The sequence below is a fragment of the Anomaloglossus baeobatrachus genome, chromosome 1 (assembly GCF_048569485.1).
Source record: "Anomaloglossus baeobatrachus isolate aAnoBae1 chromosome 1, aAnoBae1.hap1, whole genome shotgun sequence".
In the NCBI taxonomy this organism is placed as follows: domain Eukaryota; kingdom Metazoa; phylum Chordata; class Amphibia; order Anura; family Aromobatidae; genus Anomaloglossus; species Anomaloglossus baeobatrachus.
Window position 1 is genome coordinate 793120365 of NC_134353.1, and position 24644 is coordinate 793145008.

General features: G+C 41.8%; 1 protein-coding gene across 2 annotated transcripts in view; it reads right to left on the reverse strand.

Moving 5' to 3' along the window:
- The window catches only part of COMMD10 (COMM domain containing 10), a 430106-nt gene that overhangs the window by 322583 nt on the left and 82879 nt on the right, over nucleotides 1–24644 (reverse strand). Inside the window, exon 6 of one of the 2 annotated variants that reach the window (XM_075324991.1) lies at nucleotides 12596–12883. The exons of the other annotated variant lie outside the window; for it this stretch is intronic. Within the exon in view, the coding sequence (XP_075181106.1) occupies nucleotides 12866–12883 (18 nt within the window). The 3' untranslated portion in view covers nucleotides 12596–12865. Of the gene's footprint in view, nucleotides 1–12595; nucleotides 12884–24644 lie in introns of those variants that run through there. 2 annotated transcript variants of the gene reach the window in all.

Consider the following 24644-nt stretch of genomic DNA (forward strand, 5'->3'; position numbering starts at 1 on the left):
TTTCAGCAAAAGGCAAAATGATGTGCTTTACCAAGAAGCTCCATCTTGGTCTCACCTGTCCAGTAGACATTTTGGCAAACTGCAGTCTAGCTTTTCTTTGTCTCTGTGCCAGCAGTGGGATTTTCCTGGTTTCCATGTGTTTTATTTCATTCACATGTCGATGGATAGTTTGTGCTGACACTGTTGCACCCCGAGCCTGCAAGATAGCTTGATTTTCTTTGGAACTTGATTGGGGGTGCTTATCCACCATCCAGTGTCCCCGTCCAGGGAGGTTAGCTACAGTGCATGGATTGTAAACAATGTTGATTATGTTGTGTACCGTGGACAAAGGAAATACAATATCTCTAGAGATGGACTTGAAAACCAAAATGTATTGAAAAATATCAACAATCTCAAGGTTACAAATTCTCAGACTATTCTTTTCGCCACTTTCTGTTCTTCATGCTTAATGTGGCGCACACACACAGATACACAATGCAAAAACTGTGTCAACTTCTCCCTTTTTATCTGGTTTCAGGAGTGATTTTCATGTTGCCCACACCTGTTAATTGCCAGAGGTGTGTTTGAATGAACATCACCTGCTTGAAACAAAGTTGTTCACCCACAATTTTAGAAAGGCACCAATAGTTTTGTCCTGCCAATTTTAAGAGCTTTGTGTGAAATTATGTCCAAGTTGCCTTTTTTCTTGCTTTTTCTGTGTGTGTGTGTGTGTGTGTGTGTGTGTGTGTGTGTGTGTGTGTGTGTTTCCAATACAAACAAAGAAAATAAATAGGTGTATGATAAGACATGTATAATTGTAATCATTTTCTTGGAGAAATACTTCAATTTCTGGAGCAATTTCAAGAGCACCAACACTTTTGGCCATGACTGTATATTGCACACTTACTGTCACGTGACATCCCAGTGCTGACATTGAAGAATCCTCACTGTGCACACAATGAGGATTCCCAAGTTTGCAGTCACATACAGTGACTGCAGACTTGTCATATTAGGCCAGACAATCCCTTTATAAAGAACTTGGTGGCTTAGGCTGCTTTCACACATCCGGTTTTTGCTGTGCGGCACAATCTGGCTCTTTGCAGAAAAAACGCAACAGTTTGTTTTTTTTGCCGCCGGTTGCGTTTTTTCCCGCAAAGACTTTCATTAGTGCCAGATTGTGCCGCATAGCCTTGCGTTCGGTCCGGTTTTTGCCGGATGCGGCATATTTAGCCCATGCGGCGGCCGGATGGAACGTTGCCTGGCATGTTTTTTTGTCCGGCGAAAAAAAAAACCACATCGCGCCGCATCCTACCGATGCGGCGCTTTTTCCAATGCATGCCTTAGGACGCCGGATGCGGCAAAAAACGCATCCGGCCGCCGCATTCGTTTTTTTGCACTGCGAATGCTCAGTAGCGTGCCGCAACCGGCAAAAAACGGACGGGCTGCATGTAAAAACTTATGCAAAGGATGCGTTTTTTTCGCCGCATCCGTTGCATAGGTTTTAGAGCCGGATTTAGCCGCACTGCTAAAACCGGATGTGTGAAAGCAGCCTTACATACAGTCCTATTGACTTATTTACACACAACGATATCGCTAACGATATATCGTCGAGGTCACGATGTTCATGTCACACATGTGGCGCAGTTAGCGATATCGTTGTGTGTGAGTAAAAGGAGCGACGATCAACGATCGCAAAAACGTCAAAAATCGTTGATCATTGACACGTCGCTCCTTTTCATAATATCGTTAGTGGTGCATGCCGCTGGTTGTTCGTCGTTCCTGCGGCATCACACATCGCAGTGTGACACTGCAGGAACGACGAACATTTCCTTACCTGCGTCCACCAGCTATCGCTAGCGATGTCGCAGTGTGTAAAGCACCCTTTAGCTTTATTGAAAAGCCCTGCTCTGCTACATGTGCAATTTACTGATTTACGAGCTGAGGATTATTTATGGTTTAATGAGTGAATTGATGCTTTCAACCTAAACAGTGAATTATTTTTATTGTCCATGGTGTTAATCCAATAAAACCAAATGACGGCAAATTCAAGTTGTGCACTAGATGTATTCATGAACACCACTACAGCAGAAAGGCCAGAAGCCAAGGACGAATTTCTTGGAAACCATTGTATCGGGCTAAACGTATTATAATTATCTTTACAAATCTGCAATCCTCATCTCTCTCATTAGCTGCAAAACAATATTCACACCCCATAGTAAGCTGCCACAGTATAATGCTTTTTACCAGTCTCTGATTTCAAAAAGTCAGGATGACCCAGTGTTGCATCTGCTAGAAGCCAATTTTGCAATTTTCTTTTTAAAGCGAAAGAATATACTGTCCTTGTACTAACTGTGCTGGAAATCACAGTATCCTGGTAAATTGTACTCATTTTAGGGCCATAGGTCTTATAAAACAGTAAGGCCGAACGCTGGACAGAAAGCTTCCCTTGCAGTCCCATATAGGAGTTTACAGTCGGAGAGGCAGCCGAGCTGTACATCTGAATGAGTCTTGCCTGCCCAGGTCTCTTGCTGACTAATTTGTGTCTCCGGCACTACTAAGTGTACAGGAGTTGGCTTACAAAGCCTTGTTGTGATACATTCTCACAGTAAATGTCACATAAAGAGAATTTAAGGGGACTCGCTGTGCCTTTCCAATAACAAAGAGAGAATCGGTCTCTCTTTCTTCGGCAATGTTTTGTCCTAATGCTATAAATACAGCGCATCTCGTATTAGGAAGAAACACATACTTATCACAAATCATCTTTGCATTTCAGCTTGTGATTATCTGTATGCATGGGATTCTGTGGATGAAATACTTCACAGACAGAAGGTGACGGCTTCAGGCATAGTTGGGGAAACCAGCACATATTTGCCCTTGCACTAGAATATGACTCCTTACCCCACGATACCTTTACCATTTAGCCATCCTGGCTGGCATGCTCCTGGAATATGTACTCTGTTTTTGTGTTTCTACCATTTCCCCATCAAACTGATTCTCCTTCCATAGATACCATGCATCTCGAATCAGGATCGGTTCTCCAGACAGTTGTAACGTCTTCCTGAAACATCTCCCTCCGTCTCTCCAGAGTTTGGATCATGTCTCGTGTTTGTTGCTCAAATTATCTGTGTGTTGTTAACGCATCTTACACAAGAGACAACGGGGGCAGTGGTAGAAGATGGTAGACAAGTTTTCAGGAAGCGGCTAATTAGGCTTTCTGCAGAGAAGCGTACTTGAGGTCAACAATTCTCGTGTAGTATTAGATTAGTTGGGCTTTGTTTTCTATTGTTAAGCTATAAAAATAGTCATAATACACTTGAGGCAAAACGGAGACTACAAAAGGAGAAGAAAACCAGGTCACCCACTTCTGCTCAGTAATGAACCTGTTGCCCACTATTTGCAAAATGAGGCAAGCTTGACAATTAGGAATGATCACAAATGCTTAAGATGTGACCTCAATATCTGATCTGTGGAATTCGGAATACTAGGGCGCCGTCGATTCTGAGAATAATGTAGCAGCATGGCTACTTTATGCATTTTCCCTGCCCATCGGAGCTTACATCCACCCATAGACATAAGAGAAACCCACACTCATCAGTATGGCACATCCAAGGTATCAGACAATTTTATTATCTTTACGACCTAGTGTGTCATAGAAACATCTTGGTCTGCTTTAAGTTGCCCATACACCTGATACGCTGAACACTTGCTCACCTGACATTAATCTTGTGACTGCTTCATGCACATGATTCTTTTGGCTTGGCTGTGCATTAATGTGATTTCAATGAAGGAGAAGGGTGCTGCCTGTGATTTCAATGGAGGATAAGAGAGAAAGGTGCTGCCAGGAACCTATGGTCGAGGATTGTTTTGTTCTCCGACGATATGATTGAGACCCTATTAGCTGATTAATACTGCACAAATAACAGGCAGCATGAATCCGAGCATAGCCATAGAGTGGAGCCTGGTATAGCCTTTTCTGAAAAGCTCAAGCATGTCACAGAAATATAGTTATAAGAGGTTCCTCTGGCACCGCTGCAGGCGATTTACTATTGGAGAGATCTGACAAATCACCTAGAACAGACCTGGAAAATGCTGTGCAGAGGCAGAAATGGACTAGTCTGGTCTCCAGCTATGGTCCCCGACTGGAGCGTTTCTAAGAAAAACATACCTGGAAGACTCTGATTTATCATAGTTTCATAGTTTTTTAAGGTTGAAGGGAGACTCTAAGGCGGGCTTTGCACACTACGACATCGCAGGTGTGATGTAGGTGGGGTCAAATTGAAAATGACGTACTTCCGGCATCGCATGCGACATCGTAGTGTGTAAAGGCTCGATGAAACGATTAACGAGCGCAAAAGCGTCGTAATCGTATCATCTGTGCAGCGTCGGCGTAATCAATGATTACACTGACGCGACGGTCCGATGTCGTTCCTCGCTCCTGCGGCAGCACACATCACTGTGTGCGAAGCCGCAGGAGCGAGGAACATCTCCTACCGGCGTCACTGCGGCTTCCGTAGGATATGCGGAAGGAAGGAGGTGGGCGGGATGTTTACATCCCGCTCATCTCCGCTCCTATTGGCCGCCTGCCGTGTGACGTCGCAGTGACGCCATACGACCCGCCCCCTTAAAAAGGAGGCGGGTCTCCGGCCAGAGCGACGGTCGCAGGATAGGCGAGTCCATTTGAAGCTGCCGTAGCGATAATGTTCGCTACGGCAGTTATCACAAGGATATCGCCGCTGCGACGGGGGCGGGGACTATCGCGCTCGGCATCGCAGCATCGGCCTGCGATGTCACAGCGTGCAAAGTGCCCCTAAGTCCATCTAGTTCAACCCGTAGCCTAACATGTTGATCCAGAAGAAGGCAAAAAAAAAAAACAAAAAAACACAACAATGTGGCAAACAAGCTCCAATAGGGAAAAAAATTCCTTCCTGACTCCACATACGGCAATCAGACTAGTTCCCTGGATCAACACCCTGTCATAAAATCTAATATACATAACTGGTAATATTACATTTTTCAAGAAACTCATCCAGGCTCTGCTTAAATGTTAGTAGGGAATCACTCATTACAACATCATGCGGCAGAGAGTTCCATAGTCTCACTGCTCGTACAGTAAAGAATCCTCGTCTGTGATTATGATTAAACCTTCTTTCCTCAAGACGTAGCGGATGCCCCCGTGTTCCAGTCGCAGGCCTAGGTGTAAAAAGATCTTTGGAAAGGTCTCTGTACTGTCCCCTCATATATTTATACATTGTGATTAGATCCCCCCAAAGCCTTTGTTTTTCCAAACTAAATAACCCCAAGTTTAATAACCTGTCTTGGTATTGCAGTCCACCCATTCCTCTAATAATCTTGGTCGCTCTTCTCTGCACCCTCTCCAGTTCAGCTATGTCCTTCTTATATATCGGTGACCAGAATTGTACACAGAATTCTAAGTGCGGTCGCACTAGTGACTTATACAGAGGTAGAACTATATTTTTTTCATGAACACTTATACCTCTTTTAATACATCCCATTATTTTTTTAGCCCTGGCAGCAGCTGCCTGACACTGTCCACTAAAGTTAAGTTTACCATCCACCCATACACCCAAGTCTTTTTCTGTGTCTGTTTTACCCATGATTTATGTTGCCCATGTTTAGGGAGCATGAATCAAATTGCCAAATCTTACCATCCCTCGGTATGTGTTTGGCTGGCTGTAACCTACATAAATCTAATGGGACTTTAGTCTTAGCACAAAATGACTGACTTGTCATAGACCGAGATTCCATCCGTCTAACTTTAGCACCAGTAATTACAGATTCACATACATGTAATGCTCAGTAAGGCAAATCACAAGAGGTTCAGCAACTAGCTCAACACTTCACTGGTGAAATATTATAGATTAGCATGTGCTAGGAACAGCTCCTGAGTCCTGACACATACAGTGTTGAGGTTTCCTACTGATAAACCACTGATAACCATATGGCGCGGATTTCACAGTTATGGCTACCTGATAAAGATGACAGCCAGCTCACAGTTCAGTCCGGCTCGAAATTTGTAAGCCAGGAGCTATGTCAAGTAAATTTTAAAGGATGAAATAAGAGCTCCCAGTTTTAATTTATGGTACCGAATGGTCAATTTGCCTACAGATAATATTGGGTCTGTCAAGATTGCATAGAATACAAAAAAGGCCTAAATTGAGACATTATAAGACCTCTTTGCTTATTTAAAAGGGGCTGTGTTGGCTTTTCTCTGGAAACACAGCTTCTACGACAGCTTAGAGATGGTAGATGTCGTTGCCTATTTTACTCTGTTAGAGGGGTTGTCCAGGTCTAATCTATTAATGATCTACCCAGAGAATTAGGCTATGTTCACACACAGCGTTTTTGCAGTGACCTTGGCTGACCTACTGATCTTAGCTCAGGTCACTGCACTACTCTCCCAGCCAATGGGGAACATTCTGTTCTTCATTGACTGGGACAGTGACTATGGTATGGATCTTCGTGGGCCCCCTTATTGGATTATGCCGGACCCGGATTTGATTGTTCTTTTCAATAAAATGGTGAAAGAGGGAATGTTTTGGGGAGTAGTTTTTCAAATAAAACTTTTTTTGTTGTCTATTTTTTATTTCTTACTGACGGGTTTGTGATGTCAGGTATCTGATAGACGCGTGACATCACTAACCCCAGGGCTTGATGCCAGGTGGCATTACACATCTGGTATCAACCCCATTTATTACCCCGTTTGCCACCGCACCAGGGCAACTGGATGAGTTGGGGCAAAGCGCCAGGATTGGCACGTCTAATGGATGCGTCACGTCTGGGACGGCTGTGGCCTGCTATTTTTAGGCTGGGGAGTGTCCAATAACGGTGGACCTCCCTAGTCTGAAAATACCATACCACAGCTGTCTGCTTTACCTTGGCTGGTGATCCAATTTGGAGGGGACCCCACGTTTTTTGTTTTAAATTATTTATTTAATGTAAAATAACAGCGTGGGGTGCCCTCTGTTTGGATTACCAGCCAAGGTAAAGCTGCCAGCTGTGGTCTGAAGGCTGCAGCCATCTGCTTTACCCTAGCTAGCTACAAAAGATATGGGGGACCCCATGTGGTTTTTTTAAAAAAAAATGTTTAATTCATTTATCCATCTTTCTATCTATTATCTGTCTATTTATCTATTATCTATATTATTTATTGTTGTTAAAGCATTAAAAAACGCAGGGACTAACCTGCAAAAAACGCACCAAAATGCATGCGTTTTTCGGTGAGTTATTGGTGCGTTTTTTAACGCAGGTGCGCTAATCCTTCACTCAAGAAATTTTTTAAGAAAAATCCTTTTTCTAGTGCGCACAGAGCCTTAGACATCAAATTCAGATCTTTGGGGTCTGACACCTGCATCCCCACTGCCCCAATGAGTTGTCATCTGCTTCTGTGGTTGCCTAATGTAAACATTTACAGAGCCGAACAGCACGGAGTTGTACAGTTTAGGGGCTGCTTTTGGGTCCTGCCTGCTCTCATTCACTTGAATAGGAGCTGCAACATTGGGGAGCGACCATTAAATTGCTATGCTGTTCCGACTCTGTACATGTATACATTTATGAAGGCTGATATCGTGCTTCTCCGAAGATAAGGAAGGGTCTTACATTATTTTTTGCTGAGAAAGATGATATAGGGCTTAATTTCAGAGGATGTCTTATTTTTTTCCCTTGAATAACAATCCACATTTATTCTTAAACAAAATCAACATATATTAAAAAACATAAGAATATTAACTAGACATAAACAATATAATCTGGCAGAGAGAATGTTGTTAAATGGTTGCACGGTCACACACTATAATTATGGACAAGAATAGTCTGGGAATAACCTCCCACAATAAATAAACCTGTGTGTGACCACAAATTGGAGTACTATATTCATCTAGTAAAAATACAAAAACCTTTATTGATACAAGTACAACATGAAATCACAATGTGTAATAAAATATACTGAGAGTAGGTATATCAAGGAAAAGTCCAGAAAACACCCAAGGAATTGTAGAAGTAAGTTCAATCATTATGCAAAATATATTTTATATATATATATATATATATATATATATATATTATATATTATATAGATTGTCAGTTTATATGAAAGAGCATCATATTTTAAAACCTGACACACAAACGTCAGTGTAGTACTATGTTATATGTGCCTTAAACTGAAAATAAAGAAAAAAATATCAAAGGTCATGACATTGTGTCCAATAAATAATCACATATAAAAATAAGTTTATATAGTCAAAACTAATCATGTCATCACACACACACACACACACCACATACAGTTAGGTCCAGAAATATTTGGACAGTGACACAATTTTCGCGAGTTGGGCTCTGCATGCCACCACATTGGATTTGAAATGAAACCTCTACAACAGAATTCAAGCGCAGATTGTAACGTTTAATTTGAAGGTTTGAACAAAAATATCTGATAGAAATTGTAGGAATTGTACACATTTCTTTATAAACACTCCACATTTTAGGAGGTCAAAAGTAATTGGACAAATAAACCAAACCCAAACAAAATATTTTTATTTTCAATATTTTGTTGCGAATCCTTTGGAGGCAATCACTGCCTTAAGTCTGGAACCCATGGACATCACCAAACGCTGGGTTTCCTCCTTCTTAATGCTTTGCCAGGCCTTTACAGCCGCAGCCTTCAGGTCTTGCTTGTTTGTGGGTCTTTCCGTCTTAAGTCTGGATTTGAGCAAGTGAAATGCATGCTCAATTGGGTTAAGATCTGGTGATTGACTTGGCCATTGCAGAATGTTCCACTTTTTTGCACTCATGAACTCCTGGGTAGCTTTGGCTGTATGCTTGGGGTCATTGTCCATCTGTACTATGAAGCGCCGTCCGATCAACTTTGCGGCATTTGGCTGAATCTGGGCTGAACGTATATCCCGGTACACTTCAGAATTCATCCGGCTACTCTTGTCTGCTGTTATGTCATCAATAAACACAAGTGACCCAGTGCCATTGAAAGCCATGCATGCCCATGCCATCACGTTGCCTCCACCATGTTTTACAGAGGATGTGGTGTGCCTTGGATCATGTGCCGTTCCCTTTCTTCTCCAAACTTTTTTCTTCCCATCATTCTGGTACAGGTTGATCTTTGTCTCATCTGTCCATAGAATACTTTTCCAGAACTGAGCTGGCTTCATGAGGTGTTTTTCAGCAAATTTAACTCTGGCCTGTCTATTTTTGGAATTGATGAATGGTTTGCATCTAGATGTGAACCCTTTGTATTTACTTTCATGGAGTCTTCTCTTTACTGTTGACTTAGAGACAGATACACCTACTTCACTGAGAGTGTTCTGGACTTCAGTTGATGTTGTGAACGGGTTCTTCTTCACCAAAGAAAGTATGCGGCGATCATCCACCACTGTTGTCATCCGTGGACGCCCAGGCCTTTTTGAGTTCCCAAGCTCACCAGTCAATTCCTTTTTTCTCAGAATGTACCCGACTGTTGATTTTGTTACTCCAAGCATGTCTGCTATCTCTCTGATGGATTTTTTCTTTTTTTTCAGCCTCAGGATGTTCTGCTTCACCTCAATTGAGAGTTCCTTAGACCGAATGTTGTCTGGTCACAGCAACAGCTTCCAAATGCAAAACCACACACCTGTAATCAACCCCAGACCTTTTAACTACTTCATTGATTACAGGTTAACGAGGGAGACGCCTTCAGAGTTAATTGCAGCCCTTAGAGTCCCTTGTCCAATTACTTTTGGTCCCTTGAAAAAGAGGAGGCTATGCATTACAGAGCTATGATTCCTAAACCCTTTCTCCGATTTGGATGTGAAAACTCTCATATTGCAGGTGGGAGTGTGCACTTTCAGCTCATATTATATATATAATTGTATTTCTGAACATGTTTTTGTAAACAGCTAAAATAACAAAACTTGTGTCACTGTCCAAATATTTCTGGACCTAACTGTACCAGCCTGTCTACTCTTTAGCTCCTATCCACTCCTGCAGTAAAAGGACCTTTCGTGACACCATGGTCACATGACTGATGTCACCAAAGGTCTTTAACCTCTTCATGACCTATTCTAGAATGCTGTATATAAGTGTCCAGGCTGATTTGTATAACGTAAAAAAACCCCTTGCTTTTATTATACTCGCCTATTGAGCGGTCCGGTCCGATGGGCGCCACTGATCTTGGTCCGGTGCCTCCTATCTTTTTGCGATTGCTATCCTCCAACTTGCTTCATGTGGATGACGCGTCCTATGTCATCCAACAGAGTCTGCAACTTCTCTCGGCACTGCCGCAAAATACTGTAATGCGCAGGAGTGGGGAAAGGTCAAAGAACGCAATGGCGGACTCTGTGTTGATGAAGAAGGACGGCACCAGACCGAGACCAGTGATGCCTATCGGGGCCATCCGCTCCACAGACAAGTATAATAAAAAGTATTTTTCAAGTTCTAGAGATCGGCCATGGCACTTATATACAGTATTTTAGAATACTGTAAATAAGAGCTTGCTAATGGTGGCTGCAGCTTTTTGGGGACAAATCAGCTGACAGGTTCCCTTTAAATGGTAAAAATAATGGTTTCCTTCAAAAGTACAACTCTTCCCACAAAAGCCCTCATACAGCTATGTTGACAGAAAAATAAAAAAAACTGATGTCTCTTGAAAGAGGGACAGGAAAAGACTAAAATGAAAAACGGATAATCAACAGGTAACGGAGGGGTTAAGCAGTCTTAACTTCAGAATAGAAATGCTGGTAACCCCTCTGAAAACTTGGGTCCTGGAAAACTTCCCAGTTTGTCCCACCTTCCACCTAACGCTAGCTCTGCATACCAACCTGTCTTCTCTTTAGTTCCTCTAGACTCCTCGAGTTAAAGGACCTTTGGTGACATCAAGGTCACATGACCATATTATCACTAAAGGTCCTTAACTAGTGTTAACCCCAGAATGGAAATGCTTGGGATTTCTAAGAGAGTGGCGGCCCTAGTGAATTCTCCAGCCCCCCCCTCCATCCCCAAACATTGGTCCTGACTGTAAGTAGGTCTTATTTTTGGAGTATGGCTTATATTTCAAGCACACTCCAAAAATGCTGTAAAATTATACTAGGGCTTACTTTCTGTGAAGTACGGTAACAGCTTTTCAATGGAGGTGTCGGATGTTAGACCCCTAGCAACCTGTTATTGGTTACTTATACGACTGAAAGTTCTTCAATATGTTACCCATTTGGTCCAACCATTTATCATTAGACTTACTAAAAGGTCTTGCACTGACCATTTCCTGACAGTTCAGAGGAAAAAAAAGGGTTAATAGGGAGTATAATTTGGAGACCATTATGGGAACGTCTTTAAAACTGGTGAGGAGAACAGTACTTATTCCGTATGAACAGTGCTTTATTGCTATTTATCAACATCATTACATATAAAGAATTTTGAGAACATAAGTCACGTTATTCCTGAGGATCTTGAGCCAAATAATCTCCACCAAATATATTTTTTAAGTTGATAAAAGGTCTTTGAAATCATATTCATTTGTTTACTGATGGCAATCTAGGGAAATTAGCTCAGTTATACATCTCTACAGTGCAAATTAGTCTTTGCATTGATCAGGACCAGTGCTAAAGCCCTGCTGTCTACATAACAAAGCCTAACAGGTTGTGTAGCGTTCCGGCTGTATCCTGCAGTTTTTGAAAAAGATGTCTCTGCTTTTGGCTCTTTGTAAGCCATCTAAACTGCTCTTCAGAACCACGGCTGGGGAAAAGCCTGCAGAACATTAGAAGAATTGTAACACTGATTCTGCGGTTTTATCTTTTTATCTACATAAGCAAAGAATACATTTAGAAACACTATGGGGCCGATTCATCAAAACTGGCATTTCCTTTGCCAGCCTTGAAGAAAATATCCGCTGTAGTAAATTACAATGAATTTTCACTAAGCTTGTGTATTTCTTCGAAAAAGTGGCAAAGCTTGGGGGAAAAAAAATACGCATTTGTGGCTTTACTGGGCCTAACTTCTGGTATAAACCGTTTGGTGAATTACCCCGAATGTGTTTTATAGAAACATTTGTACTTGAAAAGAATGAAGTGAAGCTGTACGTAAAGGGTTATTCTCAAGCGGTCTGTTTCACTTCCAGGTTTCTAGCAGGGACGGTTCTCCTCCTTGACTGACAGTTCTGGTCAGTGGTGTAGCTGTAGTGTTAGTATAAAGCTCAGCACAAGTTCTGCTATAACACCTTCAGCTCTCAGTAGTTTGTTGTGTAGTCTACACTGCTATCACTGTATTTAACTGTAGAGACAAAAGGGCACCTGAGCAAGCACACTGTGTGGTTAGATGACCTGCTATGAAAACTGTTGACGTGGGAGCTGATAAATTTTTAACAGTAACAGATAAATGCTGAATAGAATGGGCAGAAGAGAGCCAACTGGTATGTCAGCTTCTCTCCTGAAATGTAACTACTGCGCACACTCTGACAGATTCTGGGCAGTAGTGGCCAAGCTCCATGGAAAACAGCTGTACACTAGGTAAGATAAAAGCTCTCATTGCAAAAAGATAGAAATTAGAAAAAGCAAGTAAAATGCAAACTTGTTTATTTTCTTACTCTCTAACCCAAGAAATTTAATAACAAAAAATCCTTTAACCAGTCTACTTTCCCATGATGAGCTTTTGGTGACTTTTTGAGGTTGTGTTTTTTGCTGCATGAGAAAATGCAGTGTCTTGCAGTTGCTGCAAAGTGGATGGGATTTATAGAAAGCTCCTGCCCACTGTGCTTCTTTTTTACTCCGTGTAAACTGAACTGCTGTGCGTGTTTCACATCCACGACATGTCAACTTCTCTTGCAGGTATGCTGAGATTTCTGTGATGATTTACCGCATGGGTTTTCATGTATTTCCATGGCAGAAACGCATCAAAAAGGCAGGTAATCCTAAACATATCAATAAAGTTTTGTCACAGCGAAATACCAGGAAGTATCAAAAGCAACGCAGCTTTATTTAAAGCATGACATAGCAAGAAGAGACAAAAAACGCAAAGTCAAAAATGTGATAAAATACAACACCATCTATTTTATCATATGATGTACTGGAAAGCAAAAACAAACATTCCAAGTGTGACAAAATAGCAAAAAAAAAGTGCAGTTCTACAATTGTTTTTTTTTTTTTTACTTTCTTAATTAGTGTTCATTTTACAATAAAAATGACCTGGCAATATGATTTTTCAGGCCAGTACGATGACAGCGATCCCAAACATGGATTGTTTTAATTTTATTTCCATTTTTTTGCAAAAAAGAAAACTGCTTGTGTTGCCATTTTTCAAGAGCTGTAACATTTTCAATTTTCGGGATATGGTTTTCATAGGAGTAACAGTATGACAAGCAAAGGGGTCTTCTGCAGACCCCTGGTTGTCTTTGCAACACATCAGCATCCCATGAGTAGAACGATAAAGGGTTAGAATAGCGCTTACCTATGGTGGCGCCCATTAAATGCCTCTGTCACAGATTGACAGCGGCAGTTAACAAGCTAACCCCTATGGGCGGAGCTTCACTGCACCCGCAGCTGTCACAGGTAGTGATGAACGGACCCACCGACACCCGGGATCGGTGGGTGCAACCGGATTTTAAAAACAAAAACACTGTTCGGGCCTGGTATTTATCCAGGATATCTGGCCGGACACCGGTCCCCATATAGTTTATGGGGACCTGAATCAGGCACTTAAAAATGGTGGTAGAAAGGATAGGGGGAATGGAGCAAGTGCTTCCTTCTTACCGGTCTCTGTGCAGCTGTAACTGTTTCCAGGGCTGCTCATTATCTTCAATATGCACTGCTTCCCTCACCCATCGGCAGTCCCCACCTTCTCTGATTGGTTTCAGTCAAACAGCGCCCCCAGCCTGTGTGACAGCGTGTCTGACTGCTTGCAATCACACACATTATCTGCGTCTCTATTGTGGTGTAAAAATAAATAAATTGGCATAGGGTCCCCCCATATTATGATATGCAGCCATGATAAAGCAAGCATACAGCTTTATCATAGCATGGCAGGAGAGCTGGTATTGTCGTGGATATCATGCGGATTACGTCGGATCTGGGTGTTTTGGACGTTGATCAAGGGGTGAAAGAGGGTGGGTTTATTGTATTTTATTTCAAAGGATTTTTTCAGTGTTTGTGTTTAATTTTTTCGCTTATAGACTAAAAATGAGGGTCTCAGATGCCTCCCATTACTAATCTAGGACTTAGTGGCAGCTGTGAGCTGTCATTAAAGAAGTTGTCCAGTTACCAAAACTGATTTTTTTTTTCTGATAAATCTTGCTAATATGTGCCCCTCAACACATCTATTATGTTTTTTCAGCAAAATTACCTTTCATTGTGCACTAGCAGCACATGCTCATTGCTGGCTCCAGCTCTGATGGCGTTAATCTCTCCTCTGACTTCCTGTGTTCAGTTCCTACAAGTCCCAGAATTCTTTGTGGCTCTAGGGCGGTGTCTAGCTTATCTAACACACCCATTGTGTCTAATACACCCACTCTGCTCCCACCCAAACCCTCCTCCCTGCCTCTTCCCAGTGGATGTGCACTGAGATCAATTACACAGAGACAGCAGCAGCTCTACACAGCCAGGGGAAGAAAGTGTGTGTGCGCGTATATACAGTGTGTGTGTGTATATACAGTGTGTGTGTATATACAGTGTGTGTGTATATACAGTGTGTGTGTGTATACAGTGTGTGTGTGTATATACAGTGTGTGTGTGTATATATACAGTGTGTGTGTATATACAGTGTGTGTGTATATACAGTGTGTGTGTATATACAGTGTGTGTGTGTGTATATACAGTGTGTGTGTGTGAGTGTGTATGTGTGTGTGTATGTCATACTCACCTGTCTGCAGGGTCCCGGTGCCATGCCTGCTTCCAGCCCCTGTCTCGGTCCCGCCGCTTCGGCTGTGTGCAGTCTCCCCGGGGCACGTACGAAGCTTGCAGGACCTGGCCGTGGATCACCTGATGCAGTCACCTGACGCATCAGCTGATCGATTCTCGCGGTGTCGCCGGCTTTTTCGCGCCCGGCCGGCTATCAGCTGATCCTGCCGTCAGGGGACTTCATCAGCTGATTACCGGCCGCTCCTGCAGTGATGGGCCAGGATCAGACTCCGCTGCAGGAGCTACCGGTAATCAGCACATAAGTGAGTATGTATTTATTTTTTTTTTGCACTGATGCATCAGCTGATTGTATAATCGGCTTTTATACAATCAGCTGATGTGTGATGTGATTCACGTCCTTTAACCTAACACATCATCTGATCGCTTTGCCTTCCAGCAAACCGATCAGATGATATTGGATCCGGATTGGACGGCGCGGGACCCTAACCCAGGATTACTGCGGAGGGGGGTTTATTTCAATAAAGATGGAGTCACTAATTGTGTTGTGTTTTATTTCTAATAAAAATATTTTTCTGTGTGTTGTGTTTTTTTTGTTTTTTTTTTATCATTACTAGAAATTCATGGTGGCCATGTCTAATATTGGCGTGACACCATGAATTTCGGGCTTAGGGCTAGCTGATAATATACAGCTAGCCCTAACTCCATTATTACCCGGCTAGCCACCCGGCATCAGGGCAGCTGGAAGAGTTGGATACAGCGCCAGAAGATGGCGCTTCTATGAAAGCGCCATTTTCTGGGGTGGCTGCGGACTGCAATTCGCAGTGGGGGTGCCCAGAAAGCTTGGGCACCCTTCACTGTGGATTCCAATCCCCAGCTGCCTAGTTGTACCCGGCTGGACACCAAAATTAGGCGAAGCTCACGTCACGGGTGGACAGTGTGATCACATACTTGCGTGACAGGGGGGATTTCAGTGGAGGAAACCCCCCCTGTACTCCACACTGGAGCCCATACCTCCCACAGCTGAATGCTGGTAAGCGCGCGCTCTGCTTTCACCGCTCCACACTGGCGTCCTCCGGATCCTCCCCTCGATGCTGGGCTGTGACGTCAGGTAGTCACCGCCCACAGCCCAGTCAATCACTGTGAGTGGCGCCGGCATCCTCTGATGTACCCGTCTAGTTTGAGAGCCCGGAAATGCCGGGACGTCAGAGGATGCCGGCGGCCACAGCTCCAGGGGGTCATGTGACTGGCACTGAGCGTGCAGGATAGCGCCGCTCAGTGCCAGAAATGGAAACAGAAGCCAATGCAGAAGATGCAGACAATGGTAAGTGACACTCATTGGGGAAAAAAAAAAAAAATGGGTGAACCACCCCTTTAACCCCTTATTACCTCGACTGCAACTGCACCATGGCAATCAGGATGAGCCAAGTAAAGATCTGGGATTGTCACATCTAATGGATGTGACAAACCTGGAAGTCTGCGAGCCGCTATCTGTAGGCTGCAGGGGGCCCAATAATCATGAGCCTCATCAGCCTAGGAATACCAGCTCCCAGCTGTCGGCTTTATTATGGCTGGGTATCAAAATTGCCACATGCAGATCTTTTTATTTGATAAACAGTCAAGACAAGCGCACGGCTGGGGGCTGCAGTTTGTAGTCGTATGCTTTGTCTGTGCTGGGTATCATAATATGGGGGGAGACCAAGACAATTTTTTTACACCAATCTAGACGTAAACAGCGCGTATGATTGAAAGCAGTCAGACCTATTGTCACACAGACTGTGGGCGCTGTCTGACTGCAACCAATCAGACGTGGGGACTGCCAGTAGGCAGGAGAAGCAGTGGATATGTATGACGATAATTATCAAGCCCGGAAGCAATGTACAGTCACTGGAGACTGATATAAGTATGAAGCGCTTGCTTTATTATTATTTTCTTTGATTTTTTTTTTATTTTTTTATTACCCGGATGCGTAATTAAACGGTGAGAAGGAGACATATGATGGATCTAGTCCCTTCGTATGTCGTTAAGGGTTTATAGAGCAACCATCATTTCAATTTATTTCTATGTTTTTTTTGCCATGCAGGTGTTCTAATCAATGCACATGGATCACTTTATACTTGGGAACTTTCCCTTTTTCATATGTATTTAGCACTTTGATAATAATGTGTAGGTTTTGTTTATGATGACATACTGTATACTGACCATTCATGCACTTTTTATATATGTGTGGGTCAGTTTACACGCAATTTGCTTTTGCTACTTTTGTTTCGCTACTTTGCTTTTTACAATCCTTGAGACTTTAAAATTATTATGGAATAATCTGAACATATAACCTTTGGTCTCAAACATCATACATATTTCTGTGATCCTTCTATGTACTATGTGATGTACCTACATCCCTAATTAGTTTGTTTCCATCAGTGTCATTTATCCCGGTCGCCGCTGTCCTCACTGTATGTGCTTCTAAGGCTAGTTTCACACATCTGGCTTTTCGCCGGTTTGCCGGATTCGGCGCACTCCAGTACAGTGTATACAGTACAATGGCAGAGCAACAAGCTCCGGTCACATGCGGTCATGTGACCGGAGCATATGATCTGGAAGTTGCTGCGCTGCCATTGTACTGTATACACTGTACTGGAGTCCGTCGAATCCAGCGAAAAGCCGGATGTGTGAAACTAGCCTTAATTGCTTTTATGTGCGATTCCCAAAATCTCTCCTTGTGTTCAATAAATTTATTTTTGCACTTTGAAAAACTCCCATTTCTCTTGTTTCTATATGATAAATTAGTGAATGAATAGGGGTGGTCTCATTATGAAAACACCCTAACATATGCCCTATTAGAATATTTGGATCAAGCCCAACATGTACTGTATTACAAGGACGCCATTCATGTAAGGGAACCATGTAATAGTACATTCACTTTTAGCACCCTGAATACTTGGCCAGACACAGCAACAAAGCTGCACCAATTATACATTACAGCGTATAGTGAAAAAAACCTGCGCTAATGACACAAGAATTATCTCAGCATTCAGATTACGCTTTAGTCGGCCATTTTAGCAGTGATTATGGGCTGCACAAGTTGCACCAAGTCCTGGTTAAACAAAATATCAGACTCCTTTTATGTTTATTTTCATGGGCTCCATAGGCAATTTTGTAATACAAATTGAGAAAATTTGAATATTAACAAGGGCTGTGATGAATGATGAGGCCCAGATAGCACCATGTTCTGACTGGTGAGATCCCAGAAGAAAGACTGGGGAAACCTTCGTCATACTTTACCCTTTATAAAAGGCTCCACTCCTGGATTTATCAATAAAAATGGATGTAACTACTTCACTGATAAATGAGGCCATACAGAGCCAGGAACTAGCTGAAAGTTCTAAGACATAGATATTGCAGAAGGAAAAGAATCAGCGGTTGTATGTAAAGGCCAAAATGATTCAGAGCCTTGTCGGGGATCTAACACCAATAAGTGTTCAAATCACTGCCTCTGAAGTTTAAGGCTATGTGCGCACTAGACAGTGACTTTGTCTTAAGAAAAAGTCGGACCATGTGAAAGAATCCCGCACCCGCGGCACAAACCGAGGTAAAAGCGCACCCGCGTTTTTGCCGCGGATTTTCTGCAAGTTTGTCCCCGCGGATTTTTACCATTATCTATGGCAATAAACGCAGGTACCTGCGGAAAAGTAGTGACATGCACATTCTCAAGAAATTTTCTCAAGAAATTCTGCAGAAAGAATGTTCTTGAGAAAAAAACCGCAGTGCGCGCACAGCTATTTTTTTTCCCATAGGTTTTGCTGGGAAATGTCTGCAGAAAGGTTACAAACATTTCTCAAGAAATTTCTGCAGCAAAACCGCGGGTAAAAATGCAGTGTGCGCACAAGGCCTTAAGGGGTATTCCCATCTCCAAGCTTCTATCCCAATATGTAGTACTTGTAATAATAAGAATATTAGCAAATACCTCCAATTAAAAATATAATATAGCTCTTTGAATAATTATGGATACCTAAACAATTGCAATGCCCTGCAAATGAGGTAAGCGACACCTAAATCAGGAGAACTATACTACATTTCAATTTGGAAGTATTTTATATTACTATAATTATTATTACACCTACTACATATTGGGATAGGATCTTGGAGATGGGAATACCCCTTTAATCAAATATGATAATTAGGGCCCCTGGGCCCCTACTGATCAGGCCAAGATGCTCAGTGCCCGATTCCGCCCGCTGGTTTTACATGCCCCCTCCATCACTGGTGATTGTACATATAAAGGTCAGGAAAGCGCTGCCAAGCAGGAGAGAAAGAATCTTGGTGCACTTTATATAAAAACATTAAAATCAATTTTATTAAAAAAAGTTTTAACAAAAAAACATGTTTGAGGTTACAGGTAATAAAATGGTGTGAAGAGGTACGACACGGAAAAGTGATATGCAAAGTATATTGCACTATAAGGTAATCAACATTATTATTATTTATTATTATTATAGCGCCATTTATTCCATGGCGCTTTACATGTGAACATTAAATAGTTTACATTAAATCCATAACCATAGTCCGGATATAAAAAAAAAGCAAAAAATAGAAATAATGTCTTTGTTTGGTAGGGTTTATACAGTATATTTTGTTCAAATAGCAATCCCAAAACTCTCATGGTACGAGGAATCAATCACCTTCAATGTGGCATCATGGGTGGAGACATTAAACGCCTCCAAGCGCAACGTGAAAGTAAATGGATTATGACACTGGGAACAGTAATCCCAAATGCATCAAATGAAGCTGTCAGTTTTGCTCTTTTCCTATAATAACCCAAAATCCCCCCCCCCCCTTTTCTCTAATTACAATATATTAACGTGATACATCTCTGCCTGGTATTATCAATAATTTTTAACATCCATTTTATATTTTGTTCTTTCCTTTCTTTTCAGCTGTATATGCCATTTGTACAATATACAGTGTGTCCACACATATCTTGTCCACCGCCATTAACTTGAGAACGGCGGCAGCTACAGGCATAGAAGTGGTGTCTAGGTATAGTAAAGTAGCCATACGCTATGCAATGAAACAACCTATAGCGCCACCTGGTGGAAAACAACGGAGTTAGCATTTTTATCTTGAAAACGGAACGAGATAGAGAAAAAAAGTGAATTACAACGTTGTAGGCCATCATCAATTCAATATGAATCGACACCTTGCATACAGAAATGCTATGATATGAAACCCATGATCCCACCAACACATTGAATGCTGGTCACGCATATGGCGTTCATTTAACTTTGATGCTCAAAGTGGCCCCCGTCAGCTGCAATGCACATCTGGACTCTGGACAGCATACTGTATCTTTCTGCACGTTGTGCAATGTGGTAGGTGACACGTCAGCACAAGCATCTGTGATACGTCGTCGTAGGTCCTGCAATGTTGTTGGAGGGGCCGCATACACCTGCTGTTTGATGTGACCTCACAGAAAGAAGTCCAATGGGGTCAGGTCAGTTGAGCGTGAAGGAAACTCCACGCAGCCACCATACCCAATGACTTGTAGGAAGGTCTCCATGAGGTATTGCTTCACGTCCACAGCCTTGTAAGTTTTACACATTCTAATCATATATACACAAGAGGACAAAGTATATGTGCAAAAAATGGAAAATTTTATTAGATATGAAAAAAACACAATAGACAATTAAAAACATGATAAGACATCACCAAAATGAATCATCTGGGGAAATATAAAGATTGTTACACGGACAGATTTGTTACACAGACAGGGATGGTCTCAAGAAAACCACCAAAAATACTCAGGATAAAGATAATTCCTGTATATAAAATCGGTCACAGTGTGATTGATTGCATTAAAATCTTAATCAGGTGAATCCCGAGACCCCCGGTCAGTGTTGGAATGTCACAAACTGAGGGTATAATGACTAACCAGGACCATACGCATGAATGGCAGAAAAATGCTAAAAGGCCCAATATAGGAGTAATCCCATGTGGAGTGTATATAAGCAAATCAACCATTCAATATAATACCTAACAAGTAGAAAATTAATTACCTGGAAGTCAGATGGAAAAACAATGGACTAAAAAAACCTATTTTTATTTCTTGCAATAATTTTTTTTAATGGAAGCACTTTATTAGTGGAGGCAGTAAAGGAAAAGGTGAAGTCTCCCCACACCTGCCCTGCAGACTTGTGGGTTACACGCTCGCTTAACAATTTTCATTCTAGTCGTCATACTCATTGTGAACCGTCTTTCATCCTGATAAAAGGTCAGATACAAATACACGGCCGACAGAAACACTTATGTCTCAAACACCGTGATCTGTAGGTTTATTATGCAGTTATTGAGCTTCTATGTGATTAATAGATGCTATGCAGCATATAGCATCCTATTCATCAAGAAATCCCTAGTTTTAAGCAAGTCTGATTATTGACATTACAAATGTCTTCTCTTCCATCATTACCAAAATGACACATTTGTCATTTTTTTCACGTGGTTATCTGCATAATATATACGCACACATTATATAATATATATATATATATATATATATATATATATATATATATATATATATATATATATATATATATATATATATGTATGTATGTATGTATGTATGTATGTATGTATGTATGTATATACACACACATATATATATACACACATTATATATATATATATATATATATATATATATACATATATATATATATACACACACACACACACACACACACACACACAGTGCCTACAAGTAGTATTCAACCCCCTGCAGATTTAGCAGGTTTACACAATCGGAATTAACTTGGCATTGTGACATTTGGACTGTAGATCAGCCTGGAAGTGTGAAATGCACTGCAGCAAAAAAGAAAGAATGCAATTTCTTTTTTTATTTTTTTTTTTTTAAATTGTGAAAAGTTTATTCAGAGGGTCAATTATTATTCAACCCCTCAAACCACCAGAATTCTGTTTGGTTCCCCTAAAGTATTAAGAAGTATTTCAGGCACAAAGAACAATGAGCTTCACATGTTTGGATTAATTATCTCTTTTTCCAGCCTTTTCTGACTAATTAAGACCCTCTCCAAACTTGTGAACAGCACTCATACTTGGTCAACATGGGAAAGACAAAGGAGCATTCCAAGGCCATCAGAGACAAGATCGTGGAGGGTCACAAGGCTGGCAAGGGGTACAAAACCCTTTCCAAGGAGTTGGGCCTACCTGTCTCCACTGTTGGTAGCATCATCCGGAAGTGGAAGGCTTATGGAACTATTGTTAGCCTTCCACGGCCTGGACAGCCTTTGAAAGTTTCCACCCGTGCCGAGGCCAGGCTTGTCCGAAGAGTCAAGGCTAACCCAAGGACAACAAGGAAGGAGCTCCGGGAAGATCTCATGGCAGTGGGAACATTGGTTCCAGTCAATACCATAAGTAACGTACTCCACCGCAATGGTCTCCGTTCCAGACGAGCCCGTAACGTACCTTTACTTTCAAAGCGTCATGTCAAGGCTCGTCTACAGTTTGCTCATGATCACTTGGAGGACTCTGAGACAGACTGGTTCAAGGTTCTCTGGTCTGATGAGACCAAGATCGAGATCTTTGGTGCCAACAACACACGTGACGTTTAGAGACTGGATGGCACTGCATATGACCCCAAGAATACCATCCCTACAGTCAAGCATGGTGGTGGCAGCATCATGCTGTGGGGCTGTTTCTCAGCCAAGGGGCCTGGCCATCTGGTCCGCATCCATGGGAAGATGGATAGCACGGCCTACCTGGAGATTTTGGCCAAGAACCTCCGCTCCTCCATCAAGGATCTTAAGATGGGTCGTCATTTCATCTTCCAACAAGACAATGACCCAAAGCACACAGCCAAGAAAACCAAGGCCTGGTTCAAGAGGGAAAAAATCAAGGTGTTGCAGTGGCCTAGTCAGTCTCCTGACCTTAACCCAATTGAAAACTTGTGGAAGGAGCTCAAGATTAAAGTCCACATGAGACACCCAAAGAACCTAGATAACTTGGAGAAGATCTGCATGGAGGAGTGGGCTAAGATAACTCCAGAGACCAGTGCCAGCCTGATCAGGTCTTATAAAAGACGATTATTAGCTGTAATTGCAAACAAGGGTTATTCCACAAAATATTAAACCTAGGGGTTGAATAATAATTGACCCACACTTTTATGTTGAAAATTTATTAAAATTTAACTGAGCAACATAACTTGTTGGTTTGTAAGATTTATGTATCTGTTAATAAATCCTGCTCTTGTTTGAAGTTTGCAGGCTCTAACTTATTTGCATGTTATCAAACCTGCTAAATCTGCAGGGGGTTGAATACTACTTGTAGGCACTGTATATATATATATATATATATATATATATATATATATATATATATATATATATATATTATATATATATATATATATATATATATATATATATATATATATTTACACACTTACACACACACACACACACACACACACACACATAAATATAAATATATATTAAAGATGCAAAACAAGGAAGCCGCGGAGACACCATCACATGTTTCTCAACGCTGGCAGGTAACTAGCCAGGTCTTTTACCGGGAAGGAAAAACAGGCAATTTCCAGTCAAGGAAAGCACCTATGCCAAAACATGGCATCCATCCACAGACAGCTGTTTCGGGGTATTTGCCCCTCATCAGTGTGGAGTAGGAAACTGGCTAGTGGGAGCAGTGCCTAGTAGAAGACTATATAGGTAAGGATGGTTGACCTTAGGGAGATCAACATTCAGCACCGCGGAGCACCATAACGTGTTTTCTCAATGCAGTGATTCTAGAGCAATGCCCCCTGGGAAATATGCCAAACAAGGAAGCCGCGGAGACACCATCACATGTTTCTCAACGCAGGCTCTAGAATCACTGTGTTGAGAAAACACGTGATGGTGCTCCGCGGTGCTGGATGTTGATCTCAATAAGGTCAACCATCCATTATATATGTAGGTATATATATATATAACAAAAGTCAAGTTTGAGAGATTTCCAGACTGTGCGTGTGTATATAATATACATCACACATATATACATACATACATATATAAAATATTATATTATATTATATACACACACACACACACACACACACACACACTCTATCTGGAAATCTCTCAAACTTGACTTTTGTGCACTACACGTCTCAGCACTCAGCGACCCTGCTTTGTGATTTTGTGTGGTCTCTACTTTGTGTCTGACTTGCTGTGGCTTCCAAATGCTTCAAGAATACCACTCACAGGTAGTTATGGAATATTTAGGAATGAGGACATTTCTAGAACTGACTTGTTCCCCTGGTGCCGTCCTATTACAGGACCACGCTGGTATCAGGGATCTCTTTAGAATGAGCCAATGTGTCTCACCTGTTAGTACAGTCAGACGGCATGGTGAGGGGCTGGATGTGATACATCTGTGGTAATGGGACTGAAGAAGCTTTCTTTTCCCTTCCAGACATATGAAGTGTGCCTAGCAGAGACGCGGACACTCAGCTTCAGAGGCTCAATGATGTGAATGAAGACAGCCGCGAGCATGCGCGGGATTTGCAGAGATCTTGCGATGATGCTGCCTCTTGCAAATCACATTTTAACGCCCACAGAGGAGTAGTGATATGTAAAATGGGCTAATTAGTCTGGGACAACTAATGCCCCATTGACTAGTCAACAGCCTAATTGGCTTTTAAAAAATAAATTTTAAAATACTTTTGTAAAACACATGTTTAGGCCAAAAATACAATAAATAGCTTGCTATGCAGGGTATTTAGTAATAAATATACAAATGCTGGTGGGTTGGAGG